This window comes from Fistularia commersonii, chromosome 1, assembly GCF_037954325.1.
Source record: "Fistularia commersonii isolate RoL2024-O1a breed Wild chromosome 1, RoL_Fcom_v1.0, whole genome shotgun sequence".
Taxonomy (NCBI): Eukaryota; Metazoa; Chordata; class Actinopteri; order Syngnathiformes; family Fistulariidae; genus Fistularia; species Fistularia commersonii.
In genome coordinates this window covers 1,732,118-1,755,237 of record NC_141284.1, presented here as the reverse complement: position 1 = coordinate 1,755,237, position 23,120 = coordinate 1,732,118, and the positions used below count along the sequence as shown (strand labels likewise).

General features: G+C 46.7%; 1 protein-coding gene across 1 annotated transcript in view; it reads left to right on the top strand.

Moving 5' to 3' along the window:
* LOC147237033 (contactin-associated protein-like 4) overlaps positions 1-23,120 on the top strand; it is a 125,442-nt gene that overhangs the window by 42,726 nt on the left and 59,596 nt on the right. The window contains exons 4-5 of the mRNA XM_086139442.1: positions 3,220-3,367; positions 8,312-8,506. Coding sequence (XP_085995568.1) covers positions 3,220-3,367; positions 8,312-8,506 — 343 coding nt within the window. The remainder of the gene's footprint in view (positions 1-3,219; positions 3,368-8,311; positions 8,507-23,120) is intronic.

Below are 23,120 nucleotides of genomic sequence, written 5' to 3'. Positions count from 1 at the left end.
CTGTGGGGAGTTTCTGAATATACCTGCCGGGGCTCCAGGTTACGGTGGCTTGTAAACGTAAGAGTTGACGGGCAGAAACTTGGTCTAAGGGGGTTGTTATGCTAACGGCGTGCTCTTCCTTGGAGCCCAAAAGAGCAACTTTTGTGGGGATTAAAAGGACTGGAGTGCGAAAGGTAAAGCTAAACAAAGGAACGATCACATGAACTGAGGCTCGTGTAGAAGTTAGCGGGGTCTGGTTCTGGTGATGGGTCTTTCCTGGTTGTTTGGAGGGTGCAGAAGGTCGAGGTAGCCTAGACCCGCAGGAAAACTCAGGCGGTTAAATTGGGAAACTCAAGTCCGGTTGCAACGACAAGAAGCTTTTTTTTGTTGGCGGGGGTTGGAAACATTAATTCACTCGCTCATTAGAGGGTTTTTTCCTTCATCATTTATCTGTGACACGTGCAGGTCAGGGATTTTCCACTCGACTCCGGAGGGAATGAAACTCCCGAGGTCTTTGAAGATGAAGTGCGGCGTGATAAATATAATTTACATTATCTGCCGGCGCTGATGCTGCCCACGGCGCCGAGGCTCCTCGCCGCCGGGAGCCTTTCGTATTTGATTAACAACGCGTGGAGGAATGGCGGGAACCCGTGCAGGGCTCCGTCCGCGGCACGCCGCCGCCGCCGCCGCCGCCGTCAGACGGTTTAACCTCCGCCGACAGCCGCCGTCAGGGAAAGACTGCCCGCTTTACAAGAAGAGAAGGCGATTTTTTTTAGGCGTCAAGAGCGGCGCCGCGGAGGGCTCGAAATGGAAAACGGAGGCGAGAAGTTCCACCCCTTTGCAGAAGCGAAGAGATGCTGCGCAAAAGGTTTAGCATTTGTGCTAACTTTGTAGCTAAATGCTAATTTTTTCTTTTTTTTATTCAACGACATGCTCAATATGTAACATACATACCGTATCCGAGGATCCGGATCCAGCCTTGCGTTCATTTATCTTAAACAAGAAGAAAAGAAATGGTATTTGTGATGTATTTCCTGGATTGGAAAGGCGCTTCCGCTCTGCGCTTCAGCGATAGTTTAATTGTCTGAAAGCTGTGAGGAGTTTTACAGCGCAATAAAATAAAAAGGAGACCACAAACTCTGGCGGCTCTCCGATGCTTTTCATGATTCCCTCGCCATTCGGGAGGACGTCGGGTCGCTCTCCGCAGCTACGACTTTATAAAAGTAGTAAATAAGCCCAACGGCGTGGATGAACATCTAATAAACGTATATTGGATATATTTAGTTTCCTGATTGTCTTTTAAAAAAAATACATGCTGGATTTGAGAAATTGCGACGGCAGCCACTCATCGTTGAAAAGTCATTCATTCATTCATTCTTTCTCTGGACCGTTTATCGAGGATTCATTATTTTATCATTTTTTTTTCATTTATGGCCATTCACCCTCTCATTCACACATCCTGTCGAGACATACAACCCTTCTTATTCTTCCTGTCATTTAAGTGATTGAATTGAGTGGAAAAAAAAATAAAAATGAATGGACACAATATAAAAAAAAATAAATAAAAATAACATAGCATCAAGTCAAAAAAAATTTTTTTTGACTTGATGCTAAAAAAAAAAAATCAATGAAATAAATTGAAATTAAATTTCTAAATACTCAATGTCTATTTGACTCCTTGTATTTTTGAAAAAAAAAATATATATACGTATAGTTTTTTAAGATTTATATTATGTGCAATATTTAAAAAATATTTTCTATTTAAAAAATAAAATGGATTTTTAGCATAGCTCTGGATTGTCGGCCTTACATTTTAGACGTCCACATAATGGACCACGTGGCCTCTCCTCCTCTTCAACCCCGCCGGCGCTGACGGGCCCGTCAGAAGCCGCTCATATTTCAAAAAAGATGCTTGCCGAGCTAACGAGACGCCGCTGTCCTCGGCGGGAAACGTAGCCGCTCGGCGAGCGCCGCTATCCGCCGGCCCGTCCCCGGCTAAGCCCTTCAAAGCGTCGGAGAAGAAGGCGAGATCACAATTATGCAGAACCGGGGAAGCCAATTTCCCCTCACGTTGCGGCACATCAGTACACACTCAGACACACACACCGGTAATCTCACACACTCAGCCTCTCGAGCGCGGAAAGGAAAGCACTTGCATTTGAACGGAGATATTAATGCTAGCGTCCACCTCCGTGTCCTCTATTTTTTTCCGTTCCTCACGGTCAACCATCTCAAGAGGAAACCCCCCCCCAAAAAAAGCTATTATTTTTTTTTTTTTCCCTCAACAGAGGCTTCAAACTGGCACTTCAGGTCCCAGAGCTTCTGGATGAATGGGATGGGAGAAAGCCTGAGAAGCGAATAGCTGTTAGCGACTCGAGATAGCCGTTAGCGAGATTTTGAGGTCTTTTGTTTTTGGTTCGCCGTAAAAGTCAGCGTACGTTCGCTCGCTGGACGTTCATGCCGGATGGCTGTCGGACCTTGAGGTGGACTTCGAGAAGCTAGACACGGCTAGCAAAACCAAAACGGCGGCGCAGAGGTTAGCGCTTCTGCCTCACTGCTAGAAGTTCCCTGCTTGGATTCCCATTTCTGCATGGAGTCTCCGTGTTCTCCACGAATCTGCACAGGGTTCCTCAGGGTTCTCCGGGTTCCTCACGCAGTCCGAACTCATGCAGGAGCTTCAGTGGAGACCCTGAACTGCACCAACATGAAAAAGAGAATGAATGGTCTCATATCTCCATGTGGTATTTGGATGAGAGGGTGAATATTAGCATGTCCCCATGCGACGTGTGAATGAGAGGGTGAATGGTTGCGTGGCTCTATCTGATATTTGGAGGATTCTACTTGAGGTTGACTTCAGGTTGTTCTGGACTTTGAGCTGCATAAAAATCCGATGACGGCATCGGAATAAATCCAAAAGCAAGCGGCATCTCTATTTTACAAGAATCATCCCTCGGTCGGAAGATGTGATAAGTATAGACGCCGACCAATCACGGATTCCCCGTGCACAGACCGGCAGCCGCTGTTTTTCCGTAGGTTGTGCTTTGAATAAAATGTCGGGGTACGATTCCAAAAACAGAAAAACAAACAAAAAAAAAAAAACAAGGAAGGAATACAAACTCCAGTTAACCGTCGGACGGTTCAAGAAAACAACAACTATTAATGTTCAGCCGCGGAGACGTCACATCTCCCGGCGAGTAAAAACAAAGATGGGTTGAAACAGAGATGCTGGTGTGTTTCCAGGCTTTTCCGGGCAACAGTAACGCCGACAGCGTCGTCCAGTACAAGCTGGAGCAGCCGGTGACGGCCCGCTACCTCCGCCTGGTCCCGCTGGGCTGGAACCCCAACGGGAGGATCGGACTTAGACTGGAAATATACGGCTGCCAATACGGTACGTGGACGTCCGGACTGATTGACGATCGAAGATGCAAAGATCGATGATGTTCATTTATGCGCCCGTAAAGGCGTCTGGTATGTTTCGCCGTCTTGACGGATCTGGATTTTATCTGCTAACCAGCGTCGCAGGGTTCGCAAGGACGCCGCGGCTTCACATCGCTCCGATCGGACGTTATTGAGCGCGAGGCCGAACCCGAGATCCGGACACGGACGAGCGAGTAGACCTTTATACGGCGTAAGGAGGATGTTCATCCCGCGAGATTTATCGGCGGGCGGTAGATCAGGGACGGAAGCCGGCTGTGCTTCGCTGGCAGTTATTGAGCTCAGGAAGTGCGGGAGCAGAACCGAGGGAATAGCCGGGCCGGTTTCGGAGTCCACGGCAGAAAAGGAGCTCGGCGAACGGCGGATGACTTTCCTCCGGCGTGCAAAAACAGCCGCTTGAAGTGACTGAAACCCGACAGCGTTGATGTCTGACAGCCGACTCGTGTCCACGCGAGCATACCGACTTGACGGAGGAGACGGAGAAAATACCGAAATACAGACTTATTGAGGCCAAAACTCGTGGGACGCAAAAAACACTGATGAGCTAGTTTCTAGCGTATTCCCCTGTTTGCCGTGACGCCCGGAGCCAGATGAAGAAACATCCCCTTCTTTTCAAAGTCTACGCATGGCAGAGGTAACCCTCCCCCTCCCTCCGGTTCCTTCGGCGTTTATCTCCCTTTGGCGAAAGTCATCAAATACACACTCCCACAAATTTAAGCTACTGTAAACGAAATGCTGCGATTCACCAAGAAGGTTCCTGCGAAGGTCCTCAGACATACACTCGCCGGCCACTTTATTAGGTACACCATGCTAGTAACGGGTTGGACCCCCTTTTGCCTTCAGAACTGCCTCAATTCTTGGTGGCATGGATTCTACAAGGTGCTGGAAGCATTCCTCAGAGAGTTTGGTCCATATTGACATGATGGCATCAAACAGTTGGCGCAGATTTGTCGGCTGCACATCCGTGATGCCAATCTCCCGTTCCACCACATCCCAAAGATGCTCTATTGGATTGAGATCTGGTGACTGTGGAGGCCGTTTGAGTCCAGTGAACTCACTGTCATGTTCAAGAAACCAGTCTGAGATGATTCCAGCTTTATGACACGGCGCATTATCCTGCTGAAAGTAGCCATCAGAAGTTGGGTACATTGTGGTCGTAAAGGGATGGACGTGGTCAGCAACAACACTCAGGTAGGCTGTGGCGTTGCAACGATGCTCAGTTGGTACCAAGGGGCCCAAAGAGTGCCAGGAAAATATTCCCCACACCGTTACACCACCACCACCAGCCTGAACCGTTGATACAAGGCAGGACGGATCCATGCTTTCATGTTGTCGACGCCAAATTCCGACCCGACCGTCCGAATGTCGCGGCAGAAATCGAGACTCATCAGACCAGGCGACATTTTTCCAATCTTCTATTGTCCGATTTCGATGAGCTCGTGCAAATTGTAGCCTCGGTTTCCTGTTCTTAGCTGAAAGGAGTGGCACCCGGCGTGGTCTTCTGCTGCCGTAGCCCATCTGCCTCAGAGTTGGACGTCCTGTGGGTTCAGAGATGCTCTTCTGCCTACCTTGGTTGTAACGGGCGGTTATTTGAGTCACTGTTGCCTTTCTATCAGCTGGAACCAGTCTGGCCGTTCTCCTCTGACCTCTGGCATCAACAAGGCACCTCCGCCCACAGAACCGCCGCTCACTGGATATTCTTTCTTTTTGGGACCATTCTCTGTAAACCCTAGAGATGGTTGTGCGTGAAAATCCCAGTAGATCAGCAGTTTCTGGAATACTCAGACCAGCCCTTCCGGCACCAACAACCATGCCACGTTCAGAGTCACTCAAATCACCTTTCTTCTCCAAACTGATGCTCGGTTTGAACTGCAGGAGATCGTCTTGACCACGTCTACATGCCTAAATGCACTGAGTTGCCGCCGTGTGATTGGCTGATTAGAAAACAAGTGTAAACGAGCAGTTGGACAGGTGTACCTAATAAAGTGGCCGGTGAGTGTATATCCTGGTCGGTCCTTTTCATGGCAACTGGACTTTATTTCTCTGCTTGAAGACATTGCTCTTCTCGAGTGCTAACAGACCGTTTTGGGTACATACCTTCTACCGTTAGCCGTCGGTCCAAGTCGAGAGGGTTCGTGACGCTAATGGACGAGTTGCTTTGCAGCAACAAGGATGAACGGGGTTGTTTGTCAATGTGTTCAGAATTCCGGGGACTCACCTGAGTTGGAATCTGAGTGGCTAATCCAGAGGCTAACCTGCGGGATTGAGTAAAACAAATGTAGTTCCCTCGGGGTGAGAACCAGATGGTAGCCTGTTAGCGCTTCCTTCTCTGACGGCCTCTCCAGTTTGACAAAAACCGGCTCCGGCCAGAGTGCAGACACCGAGGCCTTGCAGGGAGTGGCCCTTGTCGACGACGAGGTTCGGCAACAAACCAATAAAGATATTTGCGGTATATGATTACATGCAGTGACGTGCAGTCAGGGGAGGCAGGAGAGGCCGTGCCTCACTTGTCAATCTTGGAAAGAGAAGAATGTCAACTTCACCAGTTTTAGATTGTTTTTTATTCAGAATGGCGGGATTTTCACATTTACTGTTCAAATACTGAGAAGAGACGTGCGGTGAGGCAGCGGACTGTCGAGCCTCAACATAGATTGCTGTAATGCTCTGCACGAAGACCATATCCCTGTGTTAAAATGTTGCATCACTTTTGCTAAATGAGCTACATTTCCAATGTACGGTGGTTTTTTGTCAACAACGGTACGGGATTTACCAGTTTCTTGTGCTGAGCGATCAGAAAACGTCTGCCAAGAGCCACTCGTCAAAGTCAATTTCATTGTCAATACTGTCATGTGTTCACGCATACAGAGCATAAATAGAGCGTTACTATAAGACGCACAATGTAAAAGTACAAAAATTATAAATTATTTGTCACAGAGAACAACAAACAACGAGAAGTTATGCTGAGGTAGATATGGTAGGTTTGATTTTTTTAAAGTGATAGCAGTTATAGCAAGTGCAGTTGCAAGTGCCTTAGTGAGGCACGCAGTTCACCTGCCTCATGTTTAACCGCTCACAATCAAATGGTGAATAAGCGACGCTGTACGGTTCATATGTTTTTAAATATGACCTTAAATTAACCACAAATCACTGATTACCGTCATTTCCGGACTATAAGCTCGCTTTGAATGCTACGGCTTAAACAACGATGCGGCTAATTCATGGATTTTTTTGGGGCTAACTAGCGTCACGGTGCTAAAACATTTAGCCGCGTCACATCTGACCGATGAAATGACCGTGACATTCCGAGGCCGTTAAACTCCCGACACCTAAGAAGACGACTTTAACGGTTTTGGTACGCAAGAGGAAGACCAAGTTAGCCATCAGCTAACAGCTAAAAAAAATTTTCTGTGGGAATATCTCATGTTACAACGTGGACACCTGCGACTGATGGACAAGTGCGGCTTATTTATGTACACCTTTATTTATTTAGCTATTTTTAGCCGCCGCGGCTTATAGTCAGGTGCGCTCTATAGTCTGGAAACGATGAAGTGATGGAAAATGCCCATCCAGTCACGTCTGCGAATAAAACAGCAAAACTCCTCTCAGAAAACCTCATTATCCGAGTCGAGGTGAGGTTTTTTTTTTTCTTTACAAGCAGCGAGACTTCATTTTGGAACTGCTAACCTATGAATTTGAGCCAGATGTCCATTATTTAAGCTGGCGCGTGTGCAGGGCAGCCTATTTTCTTGGTACATTTCCCAAAACAGTGCTCGATATATAATTCCAAGGGGGCCAGAGTAGGATGCAGGGGAAGGGAAAACCAAACCATATCATAATGCGATTTTTCTTTTGGGGACGACGACAGCAAAATAGGAATTTCACCGTACGGGGAAACATGTTTCTACACTGTGCATTTGACCATAAATGCTTTGAATGTATAAACAAAATGTGTTGCAACGAACAACCGCGGAGAAAACCAAAAGCCATTTCTGCATTCAACAGAAACATTTTGAACTCTGAAATATAAAAAAGACGTTGGGTTGAAGGTTGCTTTTAAGAAAAACACTCCATTTCTATTTGAGTCCTTTTTGTATTTCTAAAAAAAAAAAAAAAAAAATCTAAACTTAAATGATCCACCGGCAACAAACCGAAAATGCCGTCCTCTCTCCTTTTACTGGCACGTGCAGTCATTTATTAAAAGCGGCAAAAATATTTTAACACATTTAATTTAGATATAACAAGATCGCCATAATCTTCAAATTTAAAATGACGATTTAAAAATGAACAAACTAAAATAGAATACATTTTATTTGAATACTCGCTGATTAGGGTTAGCCGCGGGCTAGCTAACGCTAACCACGCTAACGACGCTAACTTTGCCGTTCTCTTTATGTACAAGCCACGATTTATACACCGCTCAAAAAAACAAATCAAAATGAATCATAGTTGCTTCCTAAGTGAACATTCCTGGCTCCTTTTTTGATGCGTACCGCTTCTACGGTTGCAAGGGCCGGAAAATAAAAACTTAGCTTATCGCTTTCCTACCGGGATGCTTGTCTTTAACTCACAAAAGTTATTTTTCTTCCTTTTTTTTTCCATTAAGACTCAAGGTACTCCTCTGGTGATCCACGGTCTAATCTCCCGTACGCTCAGGGGTCTCCATTCCACGATGTCGCGCGACAACATGGGCGAAAAGACGAAACGCTCCACGTTTGAGTTTCGGAGGAATTGAATCTTTACTCACCGCGGTCGAGGAGAACGGCCGTAATAACTACGATACGTTTAGTACAACAGACCTGCGGCACGTTCTTCCTCCACCGGGGTTATGATGTTCATCCATATTTGAACCTACGTTTGTTTGCGCTGACTTGTATGCCCTCCCCGCCCCCCTCTGTAGCTTCTGACGTCGCTAACTTCGACGGTCACGGCAGCCTCGTCTACAGGCTGAGCGTGAAGCCCGGCCAGATGACTTTTTCTCTGAAGTTCAAAACCCTGAAGAACTCCGGGACGCTGCTTCACGCCGAAGGACAGAGGGGTCACAGCCTCACCCTGGTGCTGGAGAAAGGTAGACTACTGCTGTATCACCAGCAAGGTAAGGACCAAAAGGTCCGATTGTTCACTTCGATGATATCATTTTAATAGCTGTGGATATTCTGATGTCCGATTGTTGCGTGTTTGAAGGTGGTGGTCATGTCGCGTTACATTTTTTTTTTTTACATTCCAGTCATTTAGCTTTTATCTAAAGCGACTTACAAAAATTGCAATTCGGTAACCGAAAATCCAAAGTACCGGTAGTCGTTATTCAGAAGTCGCCACTCCGCCAAATAACCATCTCAAAGCTAAATACACTGCTCAAAAAAATAAAGGGAACACTTAAAAAACACATCCTAGATCTAAATGGATGAAATATTCTTATGAAATACTTTGCTCTTTACACAGTTGAATGTGCTGACAACAAAATCACACCAAAATGATTAGGACTGGATTAGGAATCACACTCCAAATTTAAGTGTAAAAACAAACTCCAGACTGATCCAACTTTGATGTAATGTCCTTAAAACAAGTCCAAATGAATCTGTGTTGCTTCCTGAGTGGACACTATGATTTCACACAAGTGGGATTGACTTGGAGTTACATTGTGTTGTTCAAGTGTTCCCTTTATTTTTTTGAGCAGTATATATACATACATTCTTTTTTTGGGGGGGGGGGGGGCGGCTAAGTGTGATTAGTAGGGTAGTGCTTATGAAGAGGTACGTTTTCAGATCACGGCGGACCTTTTCCGGGAGTTTGTTCCACCGCCGAGAAGAGCCGAGGCCGGTTGGATCGGCAGCCGGGGGCTCGGAGTGACGGGGTGGACGGTCGCCCAGAGGTGGCAGATCGAAGGGGACGGGAAGGGACATGTAGCTTGACACGTAGCTTGACCATATCCTGAAGATAAGACGGGACTGTCCCAGTCACCGCCCGGTAGGCGACCACCAGGGTCTGGGACTTGATGCGGGCGGCTACCGGGAGCAAGTGAAGGTACATAAGAAGGGAGGTTGTTCCGCTTTCTGAAGAAGCTCCAGAGGCCTGATGGTCACGGCTGGGGCACCGGCAAAGAAGGAGTTGCAGTCGTCCAGACCAGAGATGACTTGAGCCTGGATGAGTATCTGCGCCGTACCTTCCGTGAGGAATCTGCGAATCCTCTTGATGTTGTGAAGGAGGAATCATCAGGAACGTGTGACTGCCGTGACGTTTGCTGAGAACCACAGTTGGTTGTCTAGGACCACACTCAGGTTTCTCGCAGTTGTGGTTGCCCTTACCAGTGGTTGCCGATGGTGATGACCAGGTCTGTATGTTCACAATGTTTCCACGGGAGAAAGAGCAGCTCAGTCTTGTCTAGGTCAGAGCTTTTCAGCGTTCACACGTTCTCCAAGGTTCTTCTGACCATGCAGAAGGTCACCATGGGCTTTTCCCTTCAAGGGAAGGTCCATCCAACCCTCCCCTCCTACACCAACCGACTTCTTGTCTTCTTTCCCCTTCCATCTTCAAACCACCTCCAGACCTCAGCATCCTTCTACCCAGATCTTCTCCATCCCTCCTCTGTCCAAACCTTCTTAGTCTGAATTGGTCTCCAGAACATCCAACATCTGATGGACTCGTTCCTGGTTTCCTCAACATCTTCATCTCTGCCGCCTCCAGCTCTACCTCTGGTCTTTAGTCTGACGTTGCAAAGCAGATCCGAAACCGTAAATGTTGTAACACCGACGTTAGCATAGCCGCTAGCTACTCACACCACATCTCCACTGCCTTGTTGTGACCAACCTTCATCCTCTCCTTTCCAGAACATGCCTCTTCTTCTCGAGATGCTCCCACAGATCACAGTATCGTCTGCAAACATTGTCGGGCAACATAAAGACTAAATTTACTGAATGACAGCGTGAATTTACGGAGTCGTGATGTGGACTGGCCGGCTGTCCGGGGTCTAACTCCTTCTCTTGAAGACAATTTAAGTGGTATGGACAAGTTAGCGTGAAGACTTTCTGGCAGCGAGTCCGATCTTCTCATCTGTGGATGGAAAATTTCAAATAATCGTTCAGCCGGTTCTATATTTACTCTCTCTCCGAATGAAAGTAGCGCGATAAAGCCCTTCTCTTATGTCAGATCAATCCCAATTTACAATCTCAAATTTCTCTTTGCTTTCCCTTCTTTGTGCTAATCTTCATCCGAAATGCGAGGCTTTGTCTACAAGCCTGCAGAAACCGGCCTCTGAGATAACGTTCCGGCCAAGGTATGCTCCCTTTTTTTTCGGATTTCTACTTTTATTGCCAAATTGGAGCAAGTCGTTTGTCTCGGCGCTGTTTGTTCTTTCTAAGGTTGCAAAAATCAGGCGAGAAATGCTGAAACTCTTAATTTCCCCGGAAATTATTTGGCTCTGTTTTGTTATTCAGCACAGTGATAGTTAGGATCCACGTTTTAATTCAACAGTCATATCGAAGATAGTCACCGGAGTCGCCTCCCGTTCCACAGTGGAACCATCAGTCCTGTCTTTTGTGACATCGTTATTGGATTATTCCAATGCCCTCTTATCCAGGTAGCCTAAGAAGAGCCTCCCTGGTCTGCAAACGGACTTTTCCCCGCTGGCAAGCCGACTTTATGACGTAGCTCCTCATGTCATGACACCATCTTATCGTTCCGAATTTGTGAAGTCATACTCGCCGCGAGGTGGTCAGCACTTCTGCCTGACAGCTCAAAGGTCCACAGCGCAAGGGTGTCTTCCTGATACTCCAGTATCCAGACCCTGAAAAGTGGCTACCTGTATGTCTTGATGTGAACAAGAGGGGGGATTTTGATGTCCATTGGCTCTTGACCCAATGACAGCTGGGATAGGCTCCGCCCCCCCAGTGGCTCTGGCTGCAGGATGCTAGGTATAGATAATGTACGAATGAATTACCGAAATTTCCAGACTCTAAGACGCTACTTGAGGCACTGACTTCATCACAACCAGATTAGCACACATGTGAACCCCTACAAAGTAGCTTGTTCACCATTTGGCAACAAGTGATAGGTTAACCATGAGGCAGGGGGACTGCGTGCCTCACCTTGTGGCTCTTCGCAGCTGTTTCGTGATTGGTCAGCACGTGAAACTACCATCGTTTCAAGACTACATGCAGCTAACGTTTTTTGGGGGCTAATGAGCTTCACGCCGCCAAAACAATTAGCCTCTTCACATCTGACCAAAGAAATGGCCGCGTCTATCTCATGTTTCAATGTGGACACCCGTAGCTTATGAACAAGTCTGGCCCATATACGTACACGTATATTTATTTGTTATTTTTAGCCGCCGCGCTTATATTCAGATGCGCTCAGAAGTCCATAAATCACGGTGTTTTATTACAACCCGACAAGGCAAAACCAGTTTACTTTTGAAACCGCTTGAAAAGGCGCTTGACGGTCTGAAGAAAAAGGACTCAGGGACGGGGACTTTATAACTTTGACTAAATGAAGTATTAGAAAAGTTCCTTGGAAAAACATTGTTGGCAAACTCCGCTGCTTCTATCTCCTCACACGTTGTTCATTATTCTGAGTAAATGTCAGCCTGCCGCCTTAAACCGTACAGTGCAATTATGCACTCACTCAGCCTCCAGAGCCTGCACAGTCCTGTCTCTTTATAAAGAATTCAATATCTGCCATTTCTTTTTTTTTTTTTTGTTGTTTTCAGAATTAAATGGATGGAGCTTTGAATAAGCTGCCGTCCGTCTGCCGGTCCGCCCGTGCCTTCTTTTTCCGATTCGGCGATTTACAGAACTCCTCGGGGGAACTGCATCGCTACCTTTTTTATTTTTATTTTTTTTGCAGCGGTGATTAGCTCACCATGCTGTGTTTACTAGCTTCTGCACATCCACGGCAAATTTCGGTCCAAACACGGCGGCGCTCGTACCTTTAAACCGACTGTGACGGGGAACAGGGTGAATTCTTCGGGGCCACCTTGTTGACTCTTTTCTCGATTTTTCCACGCGTTTTTTTTTTTTTTTTTCCAGACCCTTCCCCTCGGCTTACCTTGATCCACCTCTTTCACGCCCAGTTTCTCTCACAGCTTGACGCCCCCTCGCTCTTTAAATCCGCGATGGATGCTGCAACGGGTGTTAAGAAACAAACCCCGGTGACCCTTGGATGGAGTCGGGTACCGCGGCGCCCGCTACCTTTGCTAGCGTGGGCATGTTGTGAGTCTAAATGGGATCGAACCCGAGTTGCTGCCAAGCAGCTGTAATTTCGCCATATGCTCAACCCCCTCTTCCGCCACGCCATCTGGCAGCCGCGGGACTCGGTTAGCTTTCTCCGATGTCGCGGTTGAAAGATCGCCTGCGTGTTGCGAACCGTGCCAACGAGCTCTCCATTATGCTAAAAGTAATGGTGCTAAACAGTGCCGTTTTTTTGGCTAAAGACCGCAAGCGCGAACCGCTCCGGTATGAGTTCATGTCCTTGGGTTGTTAGCGCGAACCGGCTACATTGAGTTATTTTTGATTTTTACAAATCCGCATTAAATTTGGTGTTCCTCTGAGGACAGTCGGGGTGAAATTGGATGAAGATTGGACGCGTGTCCATGTTTTGGCAACAAGAGATCGTAAAACATGATCCGTGTCCTTTTGGAAGTCACCGTAATTGCCTTTTTTTTTTTCTCTTTAATGCTCTTTAATGCCGTTGCCAGATACATCTGATTTATCTGAATTTGAGAAGTCACATGTCCCCGAACATGCGCCGCACTCCGAGGATTCTGGAGAAAGACCTTTTCTGCGGAGCCTCCTGACATCAAGCAGGGTTCCTTCATTTATTTTGGAGGAATAAATGAAGTGGTCAGCAAGTCCACTTCCCAGCGAGGAGGTCCCAGATTCCTTCCACAGCCCAAAAGCATGCAGAAGGTCCATCGGGGATCCTGAAGGTTCATTGCGAAGGTCCACTGGCTCCTCTGAGGACACTCCTGGGGAACTTGGAGGAACATTGGACGCTTCTCTTGGTGGCATCTTCCTGAAACTCCAGTTTCCTTCCACAGTCTGAAAGCATGAAGGACCCTAAATGTTAATTCGCTGTTCCTCTGAGGACAGTCTGGGTGAACTTAGACGCAGATCGGAGGCACGTCCATGTTTTGACAACAAGATAACATAAACCATGATCTGTGTCCTTTTGTCAGTCATGATATTTGCCTTTTTGCTTGCTATTATTAAATACCTTATAGTGCAAGTCACTGATAAATTTAACAATTTCAGTCTTTTCTTCATTTGACATTTTTTCTTTCCAAGATTGTCAAGTGAGGCACGAACTCTCCTGCCTCCCCTGACGGCAAGTCACTGAGTAAAAACCAGGGGAACGTTCACTTTCTCTTTTGCCTTGATGGCTTGTATGAACTGTTTTCTTGATCTGGAACAAAGAATCTGCAGATGGAGTTGCACCCACTTGTATGCTTAATTTTTAACACGTTTTAAGACAAACAGATATCGATCATTCGCTGGACTACAATGTTTGCAGATGATATTGTGATGTGTGGTGAGATTGGCAAGTGAGGCACGACCTCTCCTGCCTCCCCTGACGGCAAGTCAATGAGTAAAAACAAGGGGAACGTTCAGTTTTGCTTTCGCCTTGATGGCTTGTATGAACTGTTTTCATGATCTGGAACAAAGAATCAGAAGAAGGAGTTGCACCCACTTGTATGCTTAATTTTTAACACGTTTTGAGACAAACAGATATCAATGTTTGCAGATGATATTGTGATGTGTAGTGAGATTGGCAAGTGAGGCACGACCTCTCCTGCCTCCCCTGACCGCAAGTCACTGAATAAAAACCAGGGGAACGTTCACTTTTCCTCCTGCCTTGATGGCTTGTATGAACTGTTTTCATGATCTGGAACAAAGAATCAGAAGAAGGAGTTGCACCCACTTGTATGCTTAATTTTGAACACGTTTTAAGACAAACCGATATCGAAAAGAGTCAGGGTTGATAAGGGAGTATGAAAGGTGGAGAAGATAGATCAAAAGGATGTTGAGGTTGGGGGAGGACGACCGGAGAGGAGGTTTATGGAAAAGCACAGGAAATGAGAAGATCACATGGAGGCAGATGATTGCCTGTGGAGACCCCTCAAGGGAGCGGCTGAAAGAAATAGAAGAATTCACCGTATCAGGTTCCTCTGCACTTAATCAAATTTACCTTTTAATGACAGAATGCTTTTCACCTCCTCTTTGTCTGGAGTCAGAAGGAACCGGCCCTGGACGGTGACTTTGCAGGCTGATTTGGCACATCGATCCGGCCGAGAAGTAACTTGTTGTGCAAAATCCCTTTGATCAACTGGAGAAAATCACTGCTCGAGAAGAAAAACAGAAGAGAGCAGAGCGGCAACCAAGTTCACAGAAGGCCTGAACAAAGGATGCTCTAGCTTTTAGTTAACTTATGTTCATGTTTGCCCTAATTCTGCTTTTAGAAGTTCTTCTTTCACCGCACGGACGTATTAGTCTGAGACTACAAGTGCTGTTGGTCCAAAAGGACCTCAGCAGGACCTCAGAAAGCGGCAGATGTAATATTACTCCTTTGTCATCACGCACCACTTAGCAGCTTTCAGAAAAATGAATGGAAGCCTCGCCTCTCAAGCTGTACTCCCGTTTCCGTGAAGCACCCACGATTTATCAGACGCTTATTCTCAATTAGAGGTACCTATATCGCAAACCCGAAGGGAATGGTGGCCAGAAGGCAACCAAACTCCACCTTGTTTGATATGTGGTGTCTGACGACTGGCTTCTTTTGGAGCTCCAGAGACGTACCGTCTCCACATTCGCTAAAAGCCAAGTTCAATCAGATGTTATTTATGTTTTAAGTGTCCGTGTAGAGCAGGTCAGGACTTGGCCACCTTTCGGACACCCCGAACGGGGCGGCCTTCTACCTCGACTGGCCGGGGTCAAAAGAGAGGTACCGGCACCGATGCTCCATTCCTGCTAATCCCCGTAGCGCTGACAGCTACATGCTCACAGCTGATGTGGTATCATAACATCAAGTACCTGCAAAATCAGAGAGCCCAAGCACTCACGGGATGACATGGGGTTACTATCAGACATGATAGCAGGACCGGGAGTGGCGTATCCATCAATGAGGAGGTCGAACTCGGGGCTACCCTGGTGCTAATTATATACTTTCTCAAAAAGAAAGCTTTTAAGCCTCTTCCTGAGCAAAGAGAAGGGGTCTGCCCCCCCCGGGAGTCATTCCCTTTAGAGTGGGAGCAGAACAAACGTGTGCGTCCGTCGACTTTGTTGCAGTGCCTTTTCAGGGAAGGGCATCGAGCCTTCTTTGGCGCGACTTCTTTGACTTTGGTTCCCCCGGTTCAATGCGCCTTCGGGCGGCAGCTGTGGCTCGGTCGGTACCTCGGGCCTCCCTCCAATCGGACGGTTGGCGGTTTGATCTTTGGCTCCTCCTGCCGAAATGTCCTTGGGCAACTCGCTGAGCCTCCTTGTCGCCCCCGGTGGTCCGGTTAGCGCCTTGCACGGCAGCTGTGAATGGCTGAAGAGCTTTGAAAGCGCCGGTTGATGAAAGTGTCACGTGTGGACCGTATACCTTTTTGAAAATCCGCCGAGGAGCCGCTACGGGAATGTCATCGGCTCCGCCGCTTTGAAGTAAACCAGACCGTTGACCCCTAAAGTTTTGTGAAAATGCTTTTAAAATTTAAAAATAACCTTCCGCCGTTGCTCAACATAAGGAATCTGAAAGTACTTCATTGTCGGATTAAGGTACATGTTTATGCCTTCAGCATACTTCAAACTTTGATCCCTTTTTACGGCGCAAGGATTTTTTCAAGGCATGAAAGTTCATGTTTTTGAAGTCGCACACCCGCTCAGGTTTCTCCTCTTTCCGGTCGCTAAACTTCACCCCGTCCCCGGAGCCCTCTCTTCCCCTTTTTTTTTTTTCTTTATATATCGATCGGGTCTCTACAGAAGTTTGCGCCCTTATCTGGCACAGAGAAATCAATGAAAAAGGATCAGGTTTTGTCGAAAGTCTTGATTCCCCATATGCAATCCGAGTTTATATCTTCCCCTCCTCAAGTCCCATTCTTCAAATAATCCTCAACTGGCCTTTTGTCACTCCTCAGACAGCAGCGCCGCGAAAAAACAGAGCGCGGCTCGATTCTTCTGGCTTCCGGATGCCGTCGTCGAGGAGCTTTAATTCCCAGACGCCTCCGTCTGCTACCCGTCCTCTTTGGAAACGTCGTCCGAACGAGCCGCCGGGATCGACGCCGGCTTTCCGGAGCGATATCTGTCGCGTCCGACCCCCCCCTCGCCCAAACCCGTAAGGCCAGAAGTTGATTGTCGGCGGGCGGCGCATGAAAGCTCCGGGAAGTGGAGGACAAAAACAAACATCACCTGCTGTAAAAGGAGGCGAGATTAGATTGAGCCGCGATAACGCCGCCTGGCAGCCGACGCCAAATTAAAGGAGAAAAAAAGAAATGTCCGACTCAATCACGGTAGCGTCGCCGAGCCCCCGACATCTCTTGGCTCGGTTTTCTTGCTTGCCCCTTCTCCTGAGGTACTTCAGGGCCTCTTCGGCCTCCAAGAAAGGGTACATCATCTCAGAGGCGAGTCTACTTATCGGCAACTCCATCATCTCCTCGCTTTTGACTTTTAATATCGACGAATGTCGCGTCTCGTGGCGAGGCGTCGGTCGTCGTAAACGCCGAAAAGACGGACGACTCAGGAAGGGTATGTTTGTGTCCGATAGCATGTTAATGACGTGTAGATAAACGGAAAGGCGGACGGGCGAACAAACGCGCCGCCGCGCTTCCTGTCGGACGACAACGGTCGGGTTATTAAGATTTATGCCCGCTATCGAAAACCGTCTCATTTCCCCCGACCGTTTTGCATTTATCACGATGTCGGTTCGCCGTTTGGCGGTCCACTCTTCATAATTCAGCCCGTCGCTGACCTGTCACCGGGAAACTGTAATACACGAGCGCATACGTGCCGCGGCTTCCTCCGGCGCTCCCCGAAACAAACGGTGTTCAGCGCCGCCGACTAAATTTGGACAGCGGCGATGGATTCCCTAATGAGGATTTGCTGCGGTTGGTTAGTCGAGGTCGAGGCTACGTGGAAAATGTAGACGCATGGGGATGGATGTTATTTAAAACGCTGCTTACCCAGCTCTGGTTGGTCCTGAACAACCACATACGTGAAATGGAATAATCGTCATCATAATCTCAGCCTTGGAACCTCCCCTTGCTATGCTGATGACACCCAGTTCTCCTTCAATCCCAATGCTAATAGCTTACAAGTGCTAGTTTCTAGCTGGTTTCTTGTACCCAAGAATCCGAGCATACAAGTCAGAGCGACTTCTTGCAGCATCCACCTTGTAGGTTCTTCCTTTTCAACATCCACAAATGCAGCCGTTCCTTGCACAGAAAGGGTTTTCTCCTAGCTTGGATGCCTTGTGTTGCTTTTACGACATAATAATAATAATAATAATACATGGGATTTTTATAGCGCTTTTCATGACACTCAAAGACGCTTCACAAGTTAAAAACAGAAGGAACTGAACATACACAGAATCATTGGGAAGAAGTCCATGATTGCAGAGTTTGGCGATGAGCGCCAGTCCAGGGACAAGCTGGAGGAGCTTCGCCGGTGTGCAGCTGAGTGTCGCGCTGCTGTGAGGAGGCAAGTGTTGGAGCTGGATGTCGGAGATGGATTTTTGCTGGAGGGAGAGATGGTGGAGCAGGAGGAGCAAGAAGATTTCGGCCGATGGAAATGCCGTCTTGCTAGGCGCCATCGGGATCCGGAGTTTCGAGAGGCTAGCTAGCCAGCCAGCCGGCTCAGGTCGCCGGCTAGCTAGCTAGCCAGCCAGCTCAGGTCACCATCGAGATCCAGAGTTTCGAGAGGCTAGCCGGCTAGCCAGCCAGCCTGCTCAGGTCGCCGTCGGGATCTGGAGTTTTGAGAGGCCAGCTAGCCAGCCGGCCCACTCAGGTCGGCAAGCTAGTTTGTTAGCTTGCTAGAGATTGTCCAGGTGAGCCTTTGTCTTTGGTTTATACATATTCATTGCATATTCATAATGCCGCTACTAGCATAAATCTCTTCTACTTTCACCTTGTGCACGACTACTGAGTGAGAGTATATTGCAGTCGCAGGGTGAGGTCCTGATCCCGCCTCCATCCCCCCTCCAATCCTTCCCCCCGGCGGCTCGTCTTGCTCCTACATCACCTAATTGGCCCTGAACTCACTCATCCATGTCGCAAATCTTTGAATCTTTGGCACTTCAATCATGGAATGAGCTTCCCTCGCCCCCCCCCCCCCCCCCCCCCCCAACCCCGTCCGGTGAGCACACTTAAAAACCCATCTTTCACCGATGGCTCGGCTGACGACGACCGCGATGCGACGCCGATTCCAACGTGGAAAAAGGGTACCAATGCGGAAATTAGTCAAATGTACTGTAGTCTAATACGGGGGCCACAAGTCCCGGTCCCCAGACCGGTAACGGTCCGCAAAGAAAATCTTTCTTGGTCCAAATGGTAGTTTTGTTTTTCATTAAACCTTTTGGATCTTATTTTGAAAATCGACTGTTTCTGCTTTTGCCTTACTACTCCGTTGCGCCATTTCACACCATTGGCTAGCACAAGCTAGCCCTTGAAAAAAAACGGCCGTAAACCAAAGTCGCCGGAGACTTTTTTCGGGAGGAGCCGAGCAAACCATGAGATCGCAGAAGCAAAAAAAGAAAGCTGCATTTAAAAGAAAATAGCAAGATTCCAAACCTACGGGTAAGGTCCGGGTCCACTCGGGCAGGTGATCTGCACCCGCTATGCGTTAATTGTGGTGAACAACTAGCGAAAGAAGCTATTAAAACCTCAAAACTGTATTTATTATTCATTTGTTATTATTTATGTTTTTTTTTTTTATTATAGTGCATGTTATATGGTGATGTGGCATGTTTGTATTTAACTAAAAGTTAAAATTTAATTTAAAAAAATGTATTTAAATAAAAAAAATGTTTGTATATTTCACTGAGACACTTATAGTTTATTTTTATTTCTAATTCTGCCTTTTTCTTTTTATTATTTATTACTGTTATTTTTTCTGTAACTTCCTTCGGGATCAATAAAGTTGTTCTTATCTTATCTTATCTTATATATCTGTGGCTTATAGACAAGTGTGGCTAATGTATGTACACGTAGATTTGTTATTTTGTTATTTTTAGCTGGTGCGGCTTATATTCAGGTGCGCCTTATAGTCCAGAAAATAGGGTACTCTTGTAATTGCCAAATATAAAGTGTAATGGTTGTATTTCCAGATTAAATACTGTTTTTATGTTTGAGCCCCGGCGACTCTAATCGGTCCATAAAACCAGTCCTGGTCCAAAAACAAGTTGGGGATCGCCGGTCTAACAAGTTGGGGGCGTCTATTGAAACGCTCGGTAGAAAAAGCCAGAAAAAGAAGGAAACATTAAAAGGCCGCGTCGGACTTTCCCTGTCTGATTCCAAAACGAGCCGCTTTCTTCGGATTCTTTTTCCCTGATTCCGCGGCTCTGCGAAACGGCGCTTCACGGAAGGAATCTCGCATTTTCCCGTCCGGCCTCATCGGCGGTGGGATGGATTTCTAAAGCTGACCTCTTAAGACTGGATAATCATCCCCTCTTTTTCCTGCTCTTTTATTTCCCATTTTATGGACTCCATTTGGAGCTAAAATGAGATTCCGCGTAGTAACGTGGGTTCGGGAGATTAAGGTTTATTGACTCGTTCGGGTCGTTATTTCACAACGGATTGGAATCTATTTCAAGTTGTAATAATGCTCATGAAATGTGAAATAATATTTCATTTCCATCACGTTTATTTTTTAATACTTCACCGTGAGTCTGTTTTTTTTTTTTTTTTTTTTTTTTTAGCCGGTTGGTCTGATTATTAACTTCAATTAGCGCAATGTGTGAGGGTTTTGCTTTGTTTCTTTTCTTCCCTTAATGGAAACGTCATACCAATAAAAGCCTCAATTACCTCAAATGACTAGACTGTTAACAGGCCACTTTTCCAAAGCGGTTTCCCCACCACTTTCTCTTCTAATAATAACTTAATCCCCAACTGTGACTAAAGCTTAAAATTGGTTTAGAGAAGAACATTATTTGTACAGTCAAGCAGTATTTCAAGTGCCAGCGCGACGCGGCAATGAAGTGCCGATACAATTATAGCGGTCCGTCTCCTGATAAGACCTGTCATTGTGGTGCTTCATAAACAGATTTAGAGCTGGAGTGAGGAGCCGTAATGGAAGGCAGACAGAGTATGATTAGGTGATATTGCCTCAGGGATATGTCTGGATCAGGAGTGGAAACCTGGGTTTCTGTCGTGTAAAAAAAAAAAAAAAAGGGAAAAGAAAAAGAAATTGAAGGCCGGCTGATTCTGGACTCCTCACAGGCTCCCCGGAAACATCTAGAGACACTTGTAGGGTTGATTCGTACATGTAAGATAGAAACAAAGGTTTTGGATTTTTAGCGAACTAGCTAGTCACGTGTCTTGGGATTTTTGGCCACCTAGCTTGTCAAGTATTTTGGGTTTTTGGCTACCTAGCCTTCTGTGTGTCTTGGTGCACTGGTAACCTAGCTTTGACACTTGTCTTCCGTTTTTGGGTACCTTGCTGGTCATGTGTCTTGGGTTTTTGGCCACCTCGCTTGACACATGTCTTGGCATTTTGGCTACCTAGCTTGTCACATTGCTTAGGTTTTTGGCTACCTAGCCTTCCATGTGTCTTGGTGTTCTGGCTACCTAGCTAGACATGTGTCTTGGGTTTTTGGCTACTGAGATTGTCACGTGTTTTGGGTTTTTGGCTACCTAGCTTGTCAAGTATTTTGGGTTTTTGGCTACCTAGTCTTCTGTGTGTCTTGGTGTACTGGTAACCTAGCTTGACACGCGTCTTGGGTTTTTGGGTACCTTGCTGGTCACGCAACTTGGGTTTTTGGCTACCTCGCTTGACACATATCTTGGTATTTTGGCCACCTAGCTTGTCACATGTCTTAGGTTTTTGGCTACCTAGCTTGACACGTGTCTTGGGATTTTTGGCTACCTAGCTTGTCAAGTATTTTGGGTTTTTGGCTACCTAGCCTTCTGTGAGTCTTGGTGTTCTGGCTACCTAGCTTGACACGTGTCTTGGGTTTTTGGCTACTTAGTCTGTCACATGGCTTGGGTTTTTGGCTACCTAGCCTGTCACATAGCTTAGGTTTTTGGCTAACTAGCTTGACACACATCTTGGGTTTTTGGTTACCTTGCAGGTCACGCATCTTGGGTTTTTGGCTACCTAGCTTGTCATGTGTCTTGGGTTTTTGGCTACATAGTCTGTCACATGTCTTGGGTTTTTGGCGACCTAGCTTGACACGCATCTTGGGTCTTTGCTACTTAGCTTGGGTTTTTGGCTAGCTGGCCTTTCACATGGGTATCTTGCCTAACTAGTCTTTTGCATGTCTTGTTTTTTTCGCAAGGATACCTCCTCTCTGGAGTCAGCAACTCCTCTCATTGGGCAACTTGTTTTTCATTTTCTAGCTGTTTCTATTAATGTGTCCCCGTGTCCCATCATGCCTCTGATCTTGCTGTTACTTCAAGTTTTTTTTTTTTTTTAATCTTTCTTTATTGGCGTCACCCATCTTTGCGCTTAAGCCCCTTTTGTTGCCTCCAAAAAAACAGATACTTGCACAACTTCATTGCAGTGATTCCCAGCATTCCCTCCACACTGCTTAGCTTGGGTGCAAGACAGTACAATATTAGCGAAAGGCATTTTGTGGGGGACTTTATGTTCAAAAGGGGAATTCTTTTCTGCTCAATTTAAGCTAGCCAGAACAGTATCCGGGACAAAGCATCTGGAATTTTTAACAGGAGCCTTTTTTTTCTTTTTAATTTTTTTTCAAGTAATATAGCGGTGCTTTCTGCTCTGCTATTAGAAGTGAGAAAAATACCACAAAGGCAGCCGCCTACGTGGACAAAAACAACAGTAATAATGGGGGACCTTTAGCAGCCAAATGGCACAACTGGGCGAGATGTTTAATGAACCCGCGCATGCTGCCGAGGTTTCGTCCTGCGCTTTGCTCAGGTCAAGAAGGGGCAGCGTTACTTTTTTTTTTTCCCGTTCCCCGGATTGTTTTTTGCATCACGGCAACCCGAAACGACTCCACACCCTGAAAGTCGTATCCAGGAATGCTAGTTGCCGCATTCCCAGACGCTAGTTTTTTGCGACGTGCTACTCGTCTCTTCAAGCTGCAATGATTCTGATAAATTCTCCCGTCAGCTGTCCTCCGCCCCGGTGGATTTTGGCTCCGGTGGTCTTTCCGGGCGGAAACCCCAGAATCCGTGAAGCCTAAACGACTCGCTGATTAACATGTCCGTCTGCCAAATTAAGTTCATAATTAATACCTGAGCTTGCAGCTCCTTTTTGTCAGCATAAAGTGTTAGCATCCCTCTGGGGAATGCTAGTTAGATGGAGCTGCTGGTCAGGACCTACTGATGTTGGTCCGGTGATTAATTATGGTCTGTTATCCTCTTGCTGCATCATCATTATTCACACTTGGACCTTCTGGTTACCAAAACACACACACACACACACTCATGTGCAGTGTGTGTATTCCTTTCTGTCGGAAAGGCATCGCCGACGGACACTTTTTCGGCCCTCACGGAGAACCTCGAGTGTTTCTACACTGCTCAAAAACATAAAGGGAACACTTAAAAAACACATCCTAGATCT